The sequence below is a fragment of the Anarrhichthys ocellatus genome, unplaced genomic scaffold (genome assembly GCF_004355925.1).
Source record: "Anarrhichthys ocellatus isolate YVR2014 unplaced genomic scaffold, GSC_Weel_1.0 scaffold2, whole genome shotgun sequence".
Classification (NCBI taxonomy): domain Eukaryota; kingdom Metazoa; phylum Chordata; class Actinopteri; order Perciformes; family Anarhichadidae; genus Anarrhichthys; species Anarrhichthys ocellatus.
The window spans coordinates 11,789,850-11,805,568 of record NW_022280032.1 but is presented as its reverse complement, the minus strand read 5'-3'; the positions used below and the strand labels follow the sequence as shown (position 1 = coordinate 11,805,568).

At 42.3% G+C, this 15,719-nt stretch overlaps 2 protein-coding genes across 2 annotated transcripts; one reads left to right on the top strand and one right to left on the bottom strand.

Moving 5' to 3' along the window:
• The first annotated feature begins 5,801 nt into the window (after positions 1–5,801).
• miox (myo-inositol oxygenase) lies at positions 5,802–9,783 on the top strand. Its single transcript, XM_031860407.1, has 10 exons — positions 5,802–5,890; positions 6,065–6,145; positions 6,857–6,937; positions 7,374–7,536; positions 7,624–7,691; positions 8,002–8,111; positions 8,441–8,508; positions 8,642–8,691; positions 8,809–8,921; positions 9,008–9,783. The coding sequence occupies exons 1-10, from the start codon at positions 5,873–5,875 to the stop codon at positions 9,114–9,116; spliced, it is 861 nt and encodes a 286-aa protein (XP_031716267.1). The 5' UTR covers positions 5,802–5,872; the 3' UTR covers positions 9,117–9,783.
• Positions 8,436–15,681, bottom strand: lmf2a (lipase maturation factor 2a). Its single transcript, XM_031860392.1, has 14 exons — positions 15,258–15,681; positions 14,325–14,578; positions 14,191–14,219; positions 13,710–13,903; positions 13,386–13,564; positions 13,147–13,285; positions 12,707–12,835; positions 12,515–12,620; positions 12,336–12,432; positions 12,005–12,187; positions 11,683–11,851; positions 10,861–10,972; positions 10,510–10,618; positions 8,436–10,392 (listed from the first exon to the last, which is right to left on the bottom strand). The coding sequence occupies exons 1-14, from the start codon at positions 15,349–15,351 to the stop codon at positions 9,982–9,984; spliced, it is 2,205 nt and encodes a 734-aa protein (XP_031716252.1). The 5' UTR covers positions 15,352–15,681; the 3' UTR covers positions 8,436–9,981.
• Positions 15,682–15,719: the final 38 nt, after the last annotated feature.

The window sequence follows — 15,719 nt, the reverse complement described above, 5'->3', positions numbered from 1 at the left end:
ACACACACACACACACACACACACACACACACACACACACACACACAAGAGGCCCATGAGTAAAGGTTAAGGACCACTTGTTCAAAGTTCAAAGTTTGCTTTATTGTCAATTCCACAATGTACTGGACATACAGGGGAGTTGAAAAGATGTTTCTCTCTAGTCCAACATATAAACATATGCTTATAAAACCAGGGTTACAATGTTAAAACCTTCGTTCTAACTCCCACAGGCTCCGCCCTCTACTGAACTCTATAGGTACAGTTGGAGGAGCTCAATGAATGCACGCCCTGCTGTGACATAATATTGACCCAGCCACACTGATCCTGTTATTCACTGCACAACGTGCCGTTTTGAGCTGAACTTTTGTTGGACACCCTCTATGTATTCCCGTCACTTGCTTAGAAACTGCCGCAATGGACACAGAACAATATATACATACACACACGCACATACATATATACAGACATAAAACATAAAGAAATGGTAAGACACATTGTTGCTTTGTTCAAAATGTACATATCACACGAACACTGTTATGATCAGGGGTGAGAGTATAAAAGTTCTTGCTAGTACTACTACTCCAACCTTCATCATATTGTTCTCCTTCCACCCCCAGCTAGAACTCAGAGAGTGCAGAAGATGGGGCATTCAAGTGCTCCTCGGACAGTCCCTTTTCCTGATTTGGGAAGTCGTCCTTGTGACTCTGGTGTGTTCATGAGCTTTAATCCGTAAAGGGGAAACAACATGAACGCTATAAAAAAACATGTGTTGTATTTTACTGCTTGTACAACATGGTAGCTGTTTTTTTCAGTTGTCCTTAGATTTTGCCAGTCAGGAACTCATTTTTGTAACTATTCCGAAAGCTCTTGAATGCAGCACAAATGCATTATCTCACAATGTTAACGGAAGTGAAACACCTGTAGTGCATGTACAAACAAACTGAGCTGAAAATAAAACCTCCTTTATGTAACTAACTGCATGATGACCTAACGCTAGCAGATGTGTTTTCTTGTTGCAAATGCGATTGTGATGGGTTATTGTACGTGGGTTTTGGACTCCCTAGCACTGAATCTTTTAGTGGTATAAGGAGTACCGGACCGGCCTACTTTCACCCCAGATTATGATCCATATTACTTTTCCAGTCAGTTTATACTAGTCTCTTCAGATTAAAAAAACCTATAAATGTCTGTTGTGTTGGTGTACCATGGCATGAATTGTTTACCACACTCAGATGACGAAGATGGACTGAAGGAAGGAATCTGACTTCCGATTACATGCAGTATATAAATACGTTTTTCAAAAACAGTGCATTTCAGCAGGTGATCTGTGATTATTTCTCACAATTGTCTGAATCATAATGAAGGATGGGGTATTGTTAAATACCGTATTTAAAACATTGTGGTGTCTCTATTAATGAAGACTTGCTAAGCTAGTACTCTTAGCTGGAACAGGAACTTATTTTCACTGACCATGTGTTTTACAGTAATAATAATAATAATAAAGGGAGGGGGCAGCTATGGAGAAGGCCCTGTCGCCCCATGTCCGGTGCTTGGTCCTGAGTGGAAGAGACAGGAGGTTGGCATCAGAGGAGCGGAGCCGACGGGATGGAGTGTGGTGGTGAAGCAGGTCGGTGAGGTAGGAGGGGGCCTGATTATGGAGGGCTTTGTGAGTGAGGAGAAGGATTTTGTATTGGATCCGTTGTGGGACGGGGAGCCAGTGGAGGTTCTGGAGAACAGGGGTGATGTGGTCACGGGAGCGGGTATGGGTGAGCAGGCGAGCAGCAGAGTTCTGGATGTACAGGAGTTTATTTAGGATTTTGGATGATGTGCCGTGAAGAATGCTGTTGCAGTAGTCAATTCTGGAAGTGATGAAGGCGTGGATCAGAGTTTCAGCAGCAGATGAGGAGAGTGATGGGCGAGTAGCAATGAAATATATTTGAAATAATTTCCACTGTATTCCAATGTATTGCTCTTAAAAACTACAATATAAACAACATTGCAAAGATGGGCTAAATTATTGGTGGGTCGGTGTAAATGCTTCCAGAATTAAAAATCTATTTGTTGCCATGTAGCAGCAGAGATTTTCACATTGTTTCGTGCCACAAGGGACAGTGAAGGAGTGTGATATCGTTATCGATCCATAGGTCATTAACAAAATACATTTCAGCCATAAAAGATTTCATGTGGAGTTACTCAATAGCAGTGTATCAACCTGAGATGCTGTACATCTTTTAATGTGTGTTGTTTCATGTGTGTGTGTGTGTGTTTCAGAGTGGAAGTCTGATCGACCGCGTGTTCAACACATACAAGCTTATGCACACCAATCAGACGCTGGACTTTGTGAAGCAAAATGTTAGTAAATCAGGAGCAAAAAGATTTATATTTTGTGAATTTCTGTTTTGCTCCGGATGACCGAGTGATTGTGTCGGACTGAGCAAACAAAAGTCATCCAGGCCAGGCAAAGGGCCAACAGATGTTCTTTCTGGACTCAATGTTGTTGGATTAACCTTATTTTCCCTTTTCTCAAAGGTTACACAGGTTCTGTTTTATATATGTGACCCAGCTACAGCTTTCCATAACACATGAACTGCAAATTAATAGCAGACAAATCTGATCCAATCGTCTCTGAAAATTCAACAGAAATCAATACATCAAAATGTTTTTCAGGGGTGTTCAGGAGCTTCCCTTGCAAGTTTGAGAAAGGAAACCTCCCCAGTAATGCTGTGACTCTTACCTCCCTAAAGCACTCTCGATGGGGCGGCTACAGCCACACTCAGATGACGATGATGGACGCCATCATGTCTCTGGACAACATGGTGGACGAGTCCGATCCTGATGTGGACTTCCCAAACTCTTTCCATGCCTACCAGACTGCTGAGGGCATCCACCAGGCGCACCCAGACAACGGTACCATACACCCTGCAGTTTGTCCTGCAGAACCAAGTCCATGACTTTAACATGACTTCAATATGGTCAGAACACGTTTTTTATTCTTCATCCAAAAACATTAAAATTGTCTCATTATATCAGCATATGTTATAACGCATGATATACTAGATACAATTCAGATTTGTCATTTTGAGTGAATCAGGAATATAGAACTAAGGTTTTGCAAAAGGCATTCTTTGAGCATTTACTTAATAGCCTTAACCTTTGTAAATGAGCTAAAAAAAAGGGTCTTATTTATTTAACATTGTTAATATTATACTACTTGACTAAAACGGTTCTGCACACATAACAATTATGTGTATGCATATAGCCTATTACTTTATGTTTTCACCTATTATTAGTGGAATAGTAATCCATAAAAAAACATCAAAACATACCGCCTGGTGGGCACCTGTAGGCACCCATTTACCCCCCATGGGCCACCCCAGGTAGAAATTCCTAGAACCGCCACTGGATATTTGGATCACATCAAGCTCACGGTAATAAATACCTAAATAGATAAATATGGAACTGGACATCAATCTAACCATGAGGTGGGAGCGACTTTTATTTTTTTTGGAAAAGAAAAGTGAAAGTTAAAGTAAATTATCCTTCAGTGCCCATTATCAGTAGAAGTTTACGACGTGGATTACAACTGATTAAAAATGCAATATCATGAAGTGAAGTGTGACTTGGTAGATTACATCGTTGTAATGCGTTGTTTCTAACGGTTGACTCGCTGTTCTGTGGCTTGTGTCTGGCCAAGATTCGTTACAGAGACAAGTTACATTCTTACAAACTCTCTAGGTTCGTGCGACGTGCATTTACGCAGGGCTTAAGTGTGCCATATTATTTCTCTGAATGGATAGTTACGTGGATGGATTAGGCCTTTTTGGAGGAAAGAACGCCAACTTGGTAAGTAAGTTAAGTAAGTATTTTACCGCAGGAAAGATTGGGTCTTTTCATAAAACTAGGCTGAAAAAGCGCTGTGGTAGGGGCAAACTTTACTGTATTTATATCAGATAGAAAGTGAACACTGTGACAAACTCAGTGTTATGTAATTCAGTTCATGTCCCCTCCGTAGAAAATAGTTGACAATGTATCCATGAAGAACATCCAAACATCAGGAAATGACAAACTTTAGTTATTTTACGCAATAATCCAAAATCCAATGGGAAAATCCCGTTGGCCTTTAGTCGAACCATTGCCATGACAACTTTCCGGTCGGCCTATAAAAACCCCTGCAGCAGTGTTGTTGTACATCCATGCACTCTATAGCAGGGGTCTTCAACGTTTTTTAGGCCAAGGACCCCCAAACTGATAAACCGATGGACTTAGGTAAAGTTAGAAAGATATTGACAGATTCGGACTTCCCGGTTCAATAAATCGTTTCTTTCTAACTTCACCTAACCGAGAGATGGAGCAGGGACCCCGACTATATATATTGTATAAAATTGTGTTTTATATTAAACTGGGCCTAGTGCCATGTATGAACATACCTCTTTATTGTGCATTCAATACTAAGCTATTTAAATAATACACAGGTTCATATGTTCATGTTTTTATTTTAAACATGTGCAAGGTACAGTGAGTAGGGTGGCCGTGCCACTGCCATTTATAAACACACCTTGTCAGCTGAATGACAATATCAACATTGTCTGTCAATTGCATGATAATCACGCATACAAGCTATTCCTATTGACGTTTTAATTTTAAACATAAATGTGGAAACGAAAATGACTGATGGCCTATTAGTGCCACTGCCATGCATAAAGATACCTGTTATCTTTCATACAATAATGGACAGATTCATATTTGGGAAAAAAAATTAAAAATTAATTGTCTAATCAACCCAAAATTTCGCGGACCCCATGCAGTACCTCCGCGGATCCCCTAGGGGTCGCGTGCCCTGTTGAAGACCTCTGCCCTATAGGACGTGAACGCCAGTTTAGGTTATGTTAATAACTTCGGTTCTCAGAAGCTGTACAGGTCAACAGTGCCCGCCCACTTTTTTTTAATGGCTCCCGTTCCATCAGTAAAAAGCCCATTTATTTATTCACTCCACTGGCGTATCAGAAAATCCTGCAGTGAATATTTCCATGGTTATAACGAGCTCCACCAATCAGAGATGTTGCAATTACATTTTAGGATCGCAGGTAGTGTGGTACTTTGTGCTGACATCGCAAATAAAATGTGTTTTTCTTAAAACAAGGTCGATATCATACAGACGTGTGGCTTTACAGGAGCATATACCAGCGTTTCACAATCTCATAGCTCTTGGTAAGTCTACTTTTGATAGTTACGACATTGTGGCTCATAATCAAAATCCTTGATTCAGAAAATGTATGTGATTTTCATTTTCAGAACCTCACTATTGAGCTCTACACAAAGTGGACTGTAGCATGTCTCATTAATGGAGAGCTGTTTCCCCAGATTGGCTTCTAAGATTTAAGATTTATGATTGTAAAGTTATACATTTGGAAGAATTGAGTTTCCAGTTTTTTGTTAATTTTCAGAACCGCACTCATTCACTGTTGTAATCTCCCTACATTGGGAAGTTAAGTATCTTTTCGGGACCAATTCTCTGGTCGGATACATTTTGTTCCATATTTGTCCAACCCAAACCAGTGTGTTCAAGAATCCTCACAAATATGTGTCTAAAAAGAAACAATTTAACTGGAACAAACAAAGAGCTACTGAGTAATCATACATCAGTCCTACCTCCTCCTAGAGGATTGCCACACACACACGCACACACACACACACACACACCCCTAAACACACACACGCACATTAGTGACGTTGGGTTAAAGTGTGACCAGACATTGATGTACACTTTATGCAGACTTACAGTGCAGGTCGATAGCCTTACAGTTTAAACCGGCAGGGTATATAGAGACAGGAGGAACGAAAAACACCACAACACAGACTTCATCTGTCAGCCATGAGTGTCATCAACATCGTATGTGTGGCTTTAATATATAGAAAGGCTATGTTTTCACTTTGATCTTTTTTTACTTTTTTAAATATATATATTTGAACTGCTTTTAAAACTACTTATACTTTGTTTTATTCCGAAAGCAAGTATGTTATTTATCTTTGTAAATCCTGAAAATGTCTGTTATTTCAAACGCAGGGTCCAGACCCGTCTCTGGCATATCGGCCAAATTTGGAGATGAATAAAAGTAAAGAAAAGCAAGACTACAGGAACTATGAGGTAAGCATTCAAAGCTCCTCTTCCGACGATAACCCTTATTTACGGCCTGAACTCTGGACTAGGGACTTACAGACTCAGAAGGCAATTTAACTGTATATTTTCTGCTAACGAGAGACTGAAGGAAGGAATCTGACTTCCAATTAGATGCAGTATATAAATACGTTTTTCAAAAACAGTGCATTTCAGCAGGTGATCTGTGATTATTTCTCACAATTGTCTGAATCATAATGAAGGATGGGGTATTAAAACATTGTGGTGTCTCTATTAATGAAGACTTGCTAAGCTAGTACTCTTAGCTGGAACAGGAAGTTATTTTCACTGACCATGTGTTTTACAGTAATAATGAAATATATTTAAAACATTTTCCACTGGAGCTTTGAGGGATGTACTGCTTTTAAAAACTACAATATAAACAACATTGCAAAGATGGGCTAAATTATTGGTGGGTCGGTGGAAATGCTTCCAGAATTAAAAATCTACATTTGTTGCCATGTAGCAGCAGAAATGTTTACATTTTCATGTTTCGTGCCACAAGGAACAGTGAAGGAGGGTGTTATCGTTATCCTTTGTATACTTTGAACCATAGGTCATTAACAAAATACATTTCAACCATAAAAGATTTCATGTGGAGTTACTCAATGGCATTGTATCAACCTGAGATGCTGTACATCTTTTAATGTGTGTTGTTTCATGTGTGTGTGTGTGTTTCAGAGTGGAAGTCTGATCGACCGTGTGTTCAACACATACAAGCTTATGCACACCAATCAGACGCTGGACTTTGTGAAGCAAAAGGTTAGTAAATCAGGAGCAAAAACAGCAAGTGAACAGAAATTCAGCAATGTGTCACTGAAAACCGTAGTTTAGTAAGAACGAAGAAATTAGCATTTTTCTGAATTTCTGTTTTGCTCCGGATGACCGAGTGATTGTGTCAGACTGAGCAAACAAAAGTCATCCAGTCCTGGCAAAGGGCCAACAGATGTTCTTTCTGGACTCAATGTTGGACTAACCTTATCTCTCAAAGGTTACACAGGGACACTGTTCTGTTTAATACATGTGACCCAGCTACAGCTGTCCATAACACACGAACTGCACATTTATAGCAGATCCCATTGTCTCTGAAAATTCTACAGAAATCAATACTTCAAAAAGTTTTTTTAGGGGGAGCTTCCCTTGCAAGTTTGAGAAAGGAACCCTCCCCAGTAATGCTGTGACTCTTACCTCCCTAAAGCACTCTCGATGGGGCGGCTGCAACCACACTCAGATGACGATGATGGACGCCATCATGTCTCTGGACAACATGGTGGACGAGTCCGATCCTGATGTGGACTTCCCAAACTCTTTCCATGCCTACCAGACTGCTGAGGGCATCCGCCAGGCGCACCCAGACAACGGTACCATACAGGAAGAGAGACAGAAACACACACACTGTGTACAAGTACACACATAAACAAATATATGTATTTACTATCCCTTTCCAGACTGGTTCCAGTTGGTGGGTCTGATCCATGATGTTGGGAAGGCAATGGCTCTTTGGGGCGAACCCCAGGTAGGACACTCACTCTGGAATATGACTTCCTACATTAATGTCATACTTTTTTAAAGATTTGCTTTTCCTCGAGCTGAGTTTTTTGTTTGGACTTCTTCTAAGTATTTATTTTTTGTCATCCCAATACTCATTGTTATTTCTAAGACTCCTCTTCGATCCTTTTTGTCTCTTTATCAAAGGTACGGTATGCTTGAAATCTGATTTGATTATCGTTCTTATAAAAACACCTGAGAACACCTTTACATTTCATATAAAACATATGGAGAGTTATAATGAATTCTTATAGCAAACTTGTGTGTGCGCTTTGCAGTGGGCTGTAACAGGCGACACCTTCCCAGTGGGCTGCAGGTTTCAAAACTCCATCGTGTTCAGAGGCAACACCTTCCTGGACAACCCAGATGAGAAAAACCCCAGCTACAAGTTAGTATTTTCATGCTACATTATCAAAGTCTGTGGATGAATATTTCAAGGTTTTCACACGTTTGCAAAACTTTTTTTGTCAGGTTTTGCATTCTACAATGTAAATAGGACTCTTTAAAACATGCAGTTGTCCTCAATGTGTAGTCCATCAGTTTTAATGAATGGAATAAAATGAAATGTTTTGCATTTGTAGGCAATACGCATTAACAGTACTCTGCTCTAATATCCCTGTTTATTTCAGTACTACAGTTGTCAACAAAGCCTATAGGCTAGTTGTTTGAAGTACTGGGTATTTGTCCTTTTACATACTTATTTTTTTCGCTCCTTAGCACTGAATACGGGATCTATGAACCAAATTGCGGGCTCGACAAAGTCCTCATGTCCTGGGGCCATGACGGTAAGAGACGTCCTCACATTGAGCCACACACAAACGCACGACAACTTTTAATAAAAGAAGAAAACGTGCATTACCATTGAAGTGCCTGTTTATCTACGATACTGTACCTAAACTCTTGCATTGTTGTCTTCAGAGTATCTCTACAGAGTTCTGAAGTTCAACAACTGCTCCATCCCCGAGCAGGTCAGTAAATAATGACATTGAAAACGCCATGTTTGAGTATGCAGTGTTCTCTCCTCTCCTGTGGTGCTTACTGTACAGGCTCAGTTTGGGATCTCACCTTTGTCCGTCTCTCTTTAGGGGTTGTGCATGATTCGCTTCCATTCATTCTACCCCTGGCACTCCGACGGAGACTACATGCACCTGTGCAATGAGAATGACCAGCGCATGCTGCTCTGGGTCCAAGAGTTTAAGTGAGCATCTTCCTCTCTCATGTTCACATTACATTATCACTGCGCTCCGCTTCAAACTGAAGCTGCATCTTCCATCCTTTCCACAGCAAATTTGACTTGTACTCAAAGAGCACCGAGATGCCCGACGTCGACACGCTGAAGCCGTATTACCAGTCTCTGATCGACAAGTACTGTCCTGGAGTACTGAAGTGGTGAAACAGACAAACAGCAACACCATATAGGAACAGAGGGTGATTACATAAGCCGAGTAAATCAATAACTTGTGTTGTTGCATAATAGTAATAACAAAACTGGATGTAGTGTCTCCTGTATACACATTACTAATACTAATTTAACTCAAGTTAATAAATGTACATAGAGATATAACTTGTGATTGTTACACATTTCAGATGAAGAAATGACAAAACATTTATTTATTATTTTACTTTAATGTGATAAAAAAAATGTAAAAGATACTACATCAATGTGTGTGATATGTTTCATTTCAAACATTAACAGAAGAAAAAGAGACATTTGTGGGGGAAAAAGAAAGTAGAGTTGTTTTAGTTAGTTCAGTACATACAGCAAGAGACTAATGTAAAAACACACACACACACACACACACACACACAAGGACTACAGTATGCAACACAAACAGGAGACCAAGAATACCATGAACATACATTTACTCTCTGAATAGGCAACAGAAGCTGCCTTTTATTTTATATTTCTCTCTTCTTTCAACGGGATTTGATCTGCTGACTAGATTGATTGTTCACCATAAGTCCAAACAAACCGAGGAGGTTTTAAAATTCCTAAACATCTGGCAAAGATCTACTGAATTAAGTGACTGCTTTCTGATATAGACAGCTGATGCAGTAATGTGTAGGTGGGAGAATTTAAATAAACTTATTTTTCCATAATTGGCTGATCAAGAACTACAAATATACACATGGTCTTTTTGGTAATATTTCATTAAGGCAGCTAGTGATAACATTCTACTTCGGGATTACCTGCATCTTTTCAAAAGTTTTTCGTTCATCCTTTTTTCCCCGTCTTGCTCTGCATCCTCCTCCTGTGCCTAGTCCTCTTCGTCATCAGCAACAGTGTCTTTCTCCTCACCTTTGCCCTCCTCCACCTCATCTTCACTGCCGTCTCCATCTTCATCCTCTTCCTCTTCCTTTTCCTCCTCTTCCTCCTCCTCCTCCTCTTCCTCTTCCGTGGTGTGCTGTTCATCAGACTTCCCAGAATGGTCTGCAGAGCCTTCAGGTACCTTTTCTGTGTAACTGTTCCCAGCGGCCTCATGAATGAGTGGGGTCCTTTCTGGGTGTTTTTTCCTGTTCTGCAATACCTGGAGCAGACAGAGGGTGGCGCTGCAGGCGATAAGGGTCCAGGTAAGTATGTGAGTGGGAACACCTCTGGCCTGAGAGCGAACCCACCTCACCGCCTGGGCAACAGTGGTGTTGGACATCCGACGTGGAGGCGATTTGTCCTACAGACAAATAAAGAAGACAAGTAATCGATATTCCATGGATTAAAGAATGAACAAGGGACACATCCTCCTCCACTTGATTTCGATCATTTTTAATTATAGCTTTTTAAGTTTTACCTTGAGTCCATACTGATTGAGCATGCTCTCCAGGAAGGTGCTGCCCAGGTGCACTGTGGGATAGAATTCCTCATCATAAACCCTCCTCCACCAACGCTGTGGATAGGACCTGCCAACAAAGACCAGAACAGTAAATATCCTGATGTTTTAAGGGCAGATGTTTGCACAGGAACTCGCTTAGCTAAGAACAATATTAAAATATTGATAAAACTGCTGAAATTATGTTAGTCTCTGTTTATTGAGTTTGGTAGTAATGTCTGAACATATGCCGAGTGATATCTTTCAGTGCACACCAAACAAACAGACAGAGTGAATATGAGAGTGAGAGAGAGAGAGAGAGTGAGCACTGACCCGTCAGCCTTTGGTTCAGTAAACCAGTATCGGTAGCGGTGGGCTCGGAGGTAGGCAGGAGGCTGCTGGTGGAACGGATACCGTGACACATCTGTCTGGATCAACTCTATCACTGCAGAACATAAAGCAACGCTTTCAGAGATCTGGTTGTAATTAAAAACAAAACACTGCCTTCTTTTCAGCGGAAATTTAACACCGTCTCATTTTGGGTAGAAAACATTTTCTGCACTGTGCTCTATGGGGTTAAATCATTCACGTGCCTGAAGCCCTGGTCCAAGGTTGTGCTGTGTCCCACACTAACATCCCATCAGAGATACTTGAAAAATGCATCAACAATAAGTCATATTAACTGTTATTTGGTATTCATCAAAGTGAAGTTGGGGCAGCAGTGTGGGTCTGCAATCTTTCCTGATAGTCGTTTCTGCACATATTGGCTTTTAGTGCAAACAGTAAGAAACAGCTATTTAACCTGCTACTTCACAGTAATCTGGGGCTGGATTCACTTCTTATCACAACTCAGTTAGTGATGTCACAGAGATCAATGGTAAAACACCCTCTGTTGTATCACTACTTTAGGTTTGGTGAGAAGTGCAGTCACTGGAAACGGTTTGGAAATGGGCAGGCACTTTCAAAACATATTCGGCCGGTGATTGGATGAACCATCGGTCACTCAAACTCTTTCCAAAGCGAGTACGGAGAAGAGTGACGACGTCTTTTCCATCGAGAAAGGCCTTCAGTGCCGAACAGTGTTGAATTTAGGGAGATAATAAAGTGACAGAAAACACAGTAAGAAAATAGACTGAACACTCTGAGGCTGCGTACCATCTCTTTTGCCCTGCAGCAGTCTGTACATGAGGCTGGTGAACCACGGAGCCCGTGTTTGATCCCCGAGGGCGGCAAACCACATTTGCCAGTCCAACCTGGGCTGGTGAGGCGTCACTGCAGCAGGAGGTGCACTTAGGTTGCCTGGCTTATACATAAACTCAATCTCCTAAAAGAAGAAAAAAAAGAAACATACGGATAGGAACACCTTACTTAATACAGTGCAGCAGGTCCTTTTTTTAATTCAGTGTTTCATTAAAATTAGCATCGCAGTCCCGTCATCATTAACAGGCTCATTCATGATACGGTTTCTCTCTCTCACCGTCCACGAGACTCCGTCGTTGCTTCCCTCGATGACGACCTCTGGGCGTCCGCCGACCCCGGTCATCCTTCTGAACAGGCCGTACGAGTTGACCAGCTGGTAGCGATCCACCAGGTCATAGGCCCGACGCACTCCCGGCCACAACCTGGCATTAGAGTCGTACTCGATGTAGGTGAATGGCACCTGGGAACAGAAGAGCATAGTCAGCATAAAAGAGTGATCGCAACAAGTTTTGAGGAAACATTTCCGATCAATTAAGAGGTTCAACTACATGACTTGTCAGCTTTATGGTACGAAGTTCAATCAATACTGTATTTCCAATAACACTCACCAGACTGATAGTGAACATAGCAGCGGCGGCAGTAGCAAACACGGTCCACTGGACAGTTCCCCAAAACCTCTTCAGGAAACCAGAGACACACGCACACCTAGAAAAACACATTACGTATACTGCGTTTGTACAACAGCATGTAATACTGAGATCAAGCAGCCGCACAGGGAGAGTCCTACCTGAACATGGCTGCGACCATCTCCCAGGTGAGAGAGAGGACAGCAATCCAGATAGTGGGGATAGTGACCGTCTTCAGAAACTGGTTAAACTGGTGGTATGTGAATGCTGAAAGGACGAAGATGTACATCAATGAACTGCAAAGTGCAATTGTTCCTATGGAAATAGATGTACACACACACACACACACACACCTGTCCTGGAGGAGATACCGTGCTTCGTTGCATTGGGCTTCAGGTCAAAATATACAATTGACCCGAAGATCATGAGAGACCAGACTGCGAGCTCCAGCAGGTAACACAGCCACGACCACAGCTTGGAGTCTGAGCAGATCAAAGAGAGAGAGCGTAACGTTTGGCAGAATGGACACACAACTCAGGTCCAAACTTAAGCCTTTAATGTGTGTACTTCTGGAGGCAGGATTCAGATGTTTTCTTTACTTTAAAATGGACAAAGATATTGTGAAACTATAGTTATAGTTGATAAGTTATACTTAACGATTAAATGCATACTTTATTATTTAAGTAAAGCCAAAACTTTAAGACACGGGAATAGTGATACTTATTTTCCTCATTTTTTAGAGACTTCACAAAAAATATAGCCTGCGTATGTATACAGAAAATGTTCATCACACCATTGCTGCTACTCGTGTCCGCCTTGCGTAGCCAGAAGCGAACATGCTGGTCGTCCAGGAGCGACAGACAGAGGGCCAAAGTCAGCAGGTTGAAGAAATTGTAGTTGCCCGTCAAAATGATGAGCACTTGAAGCAACACCTACACAAGAAAAAACAAACAAACAAATAAACCAATAATTCCTTCTGCTGCACACAACCAGGCAGCTATTTGAGAAGGGAGCACTTGGATTTCTACCCACCTGCAGGTAAAAAGCCCCAAGTCGGAGTCTGCGCACTGGGCTGAAGAAAAGCAGCGGTACAGCGATCTCAATAACAAAGGTCCCCACCACACTCAGCTTCTGCCACCACACCGGCAACTGGTGAGCGAACCAGGCCAGCGAGGTGGGGAGACACTGAGTCTCATAGTGATACGTCAGAGCTGTTCAACACACAGTGAAAAAGAAATGTTATCAACCAGACAAGAGCCTGAGAGCTCTCGATTCTAGTAATGTCTTCAGGGATGTCCCACTTCAACACATGGGAGACATAAAACACTCTTCACTCCTACAGACTCTCATTCGTACCTGTAAGGCCCCACCATGTGGGACAACGAGACGTGAGTTTCACCACACCAGAGGCAAACATGAGCCGGAAGAGCAACCAGCGGAGCAGCCAGAAGGTCACACGATCGTGCTCTCTGACCCCTCGTGAGCCTCTGATCAATGTCAGCGGGGCAACAAGGATACAGAGGAACCCCACCTCCAGAAGCAAGTTGTCCCTGGACAGTGATGAGTAGAAAGAGCAACGGAAAACAATGAATTAATGGAGAAAGTGGCAAGTTAGGGGGCAGACAGAGAGGACAAGGTAAGTTGTCGTACTAGTTTATTGGTGTCTACAGTGTGGTTGCACAGCAGCAGAGACAAACATTACTACGATGTTACTAAACAGTGGACCGAGGACGACATAAACCCGTTCGGCAAAACTATCTTGGGAGCTGCTATTCATTACACGATTGTGTTAATTACAGAAAATAAATAAACAAAGATCCACAAAGTCATCACTCACCATTGGAAGTAGAGAAAAACCTGGCCCACCTGAAATGAGAAACAAAAATGGCCAGTGAGAGAAGGGACACTATGACACCATCTACTGCAAAAAAAACAAAAAAAACTGGGTACAGTCGACACTGTAAAACGCACCTGGTACATGGACAGGTACAAGGCCCAGAGGCAGAAGAACACCACGCTGTCTCGGAGAGCCTCCACCAGCGTTGCGGCGAGGCTCAGCGCAGCACCCACGAGACACAGCAGCTCCATGGCGGTGTGCGTGTCCACACCGAGCTGAGGGCCCAGCCACAGCAGGGTGGGAGAGGACAGCAGCAGCTCCCCGAGAGACTTGCCACTGTATCGCAGCTGCCAGCGAGCAGGCAACAGCCCATCGTTGCCGTACAGACCTAGAAATAAGACGTAAACACGGGAAGAGCAATGTGAATGAACAGGAAGAGTAATTGATTAAACATCATTTTTATACACATGAAGCCATTCGTGATTTCTCTGCGTTTGTTATGTTTCTCCGCTCATTTATTGCTACAAAACTGCTACATATAAAGAAAAAAAAAAGTTTAACATCCGTTGTAAATGTAATGTACTTCAACACCTGGGAATATAAAGTCTGACTAACGTTATGTCATTCATTCACAGATTCAAAGTTTTAAAATGTTTAAAATACATTTGAGTGCATTTTGGAAAATCATGCACTGGAGATGTATGTTGGCACTGTGCCAAAAACAATTCCTTAAATAAACATATGGGCGTGGGCGAGGTCTTTTGGACTTCTGCTGGGCTACTAAAATAAAGCGACCTTAAGAGATAGAAACTGAGGGGGTTGTGGGTATTGTAGTACAATACAATAGTATCATGCGTGCGTCTTTCCAACAGGTCGGGTCTCTCTTAGCTGCAGAAGTCAGCCAGGAGCAGGTAACTCTTACTGACTGCAGCCCAAGAGAAACGTCGTCTGCACCACAGGAAGCCGGAGCGCCAAGTTCCCCGCTAACAAGCTAACACATAGCAGTAGGTTAGTAGTAAGTTAAGGTAGCTAGCTTCCACACAGTTAGCGGAGTTTGTAAATGTCACCTGGTATCTGCACATAGAGAGACACGAAAGCAGCGAGGTAGATGACCGCCATGCTCCAGAGGAACATGCGCCGTGGCAGGATGGTTTCCCCCATGTCTGAGCCGAGCTGCTGGGTGGGGACAGCCGCTGTTTTCCGCTGGTCTGCTCCCGTTGCAGCCGGATGGGAAGCGGGGATAAAGATATCGTCTGGAGACACGTAGCGCGGAGCAGCTTACACTAAAGGCCTCCAGGTGTCGCTGCAGGTATTTGACCGGTATGCGGCATTCACGTGGCATCGGATGAAACAAGTTCAGTCTTGACATGATGGTTTTTCGTTGCCTTGTTTTTGTTGCAGTCCTACTGTCAGATGTATTGTGTTAATTGAGAGTGCATAGTTAGATTCCAGTGGTTCTTAGACAGCTGACATCTAAACTTGGAACCACTGCATCATATACATTTCTACTTTATTCCTGAATTAAAAAA

Bases quoted from the DNA above. Each gene is read 5' to 3' on its own strand.
- miox (XM_031860407.1), top strand. The intron at 6,146-6,856 runs GTAAGCATTCAA...TGTGTGTTTCAG, and splicing joins AAGACTACAGGAACTATGAG to AGTGGAAGTCTGATCGACCG. The intron at 8,112-8,440 runs GTTAGTATTTTC...TTCGCTCCTTAG, and splicing joins GAGAAAAACCCCAGCTACAA to CACTGAATACGGGATCTATG.
- lmf2a (XM_031860392.1), bottom strand. From the start codon at position 15,351: ATGGGGGAAACCATCCTGCCACGGCGCATGTTCCTCTGGAGCATGGCG. The intron at 13,565-13,709 runs GTACGAATGAGA...TGTGTTGAACAG, and splicing joins CACATGGTGGGGCCTTACAG to CTCTGACGTATCACTATGAG. The intron at 11,852-12,004 runs GTGAGAGAGAGA...TTCTTCTTTTAG, and splicing joins ACGACGGAGTCTCGTGGACG to GAGATTGAGTTTATGTATAA.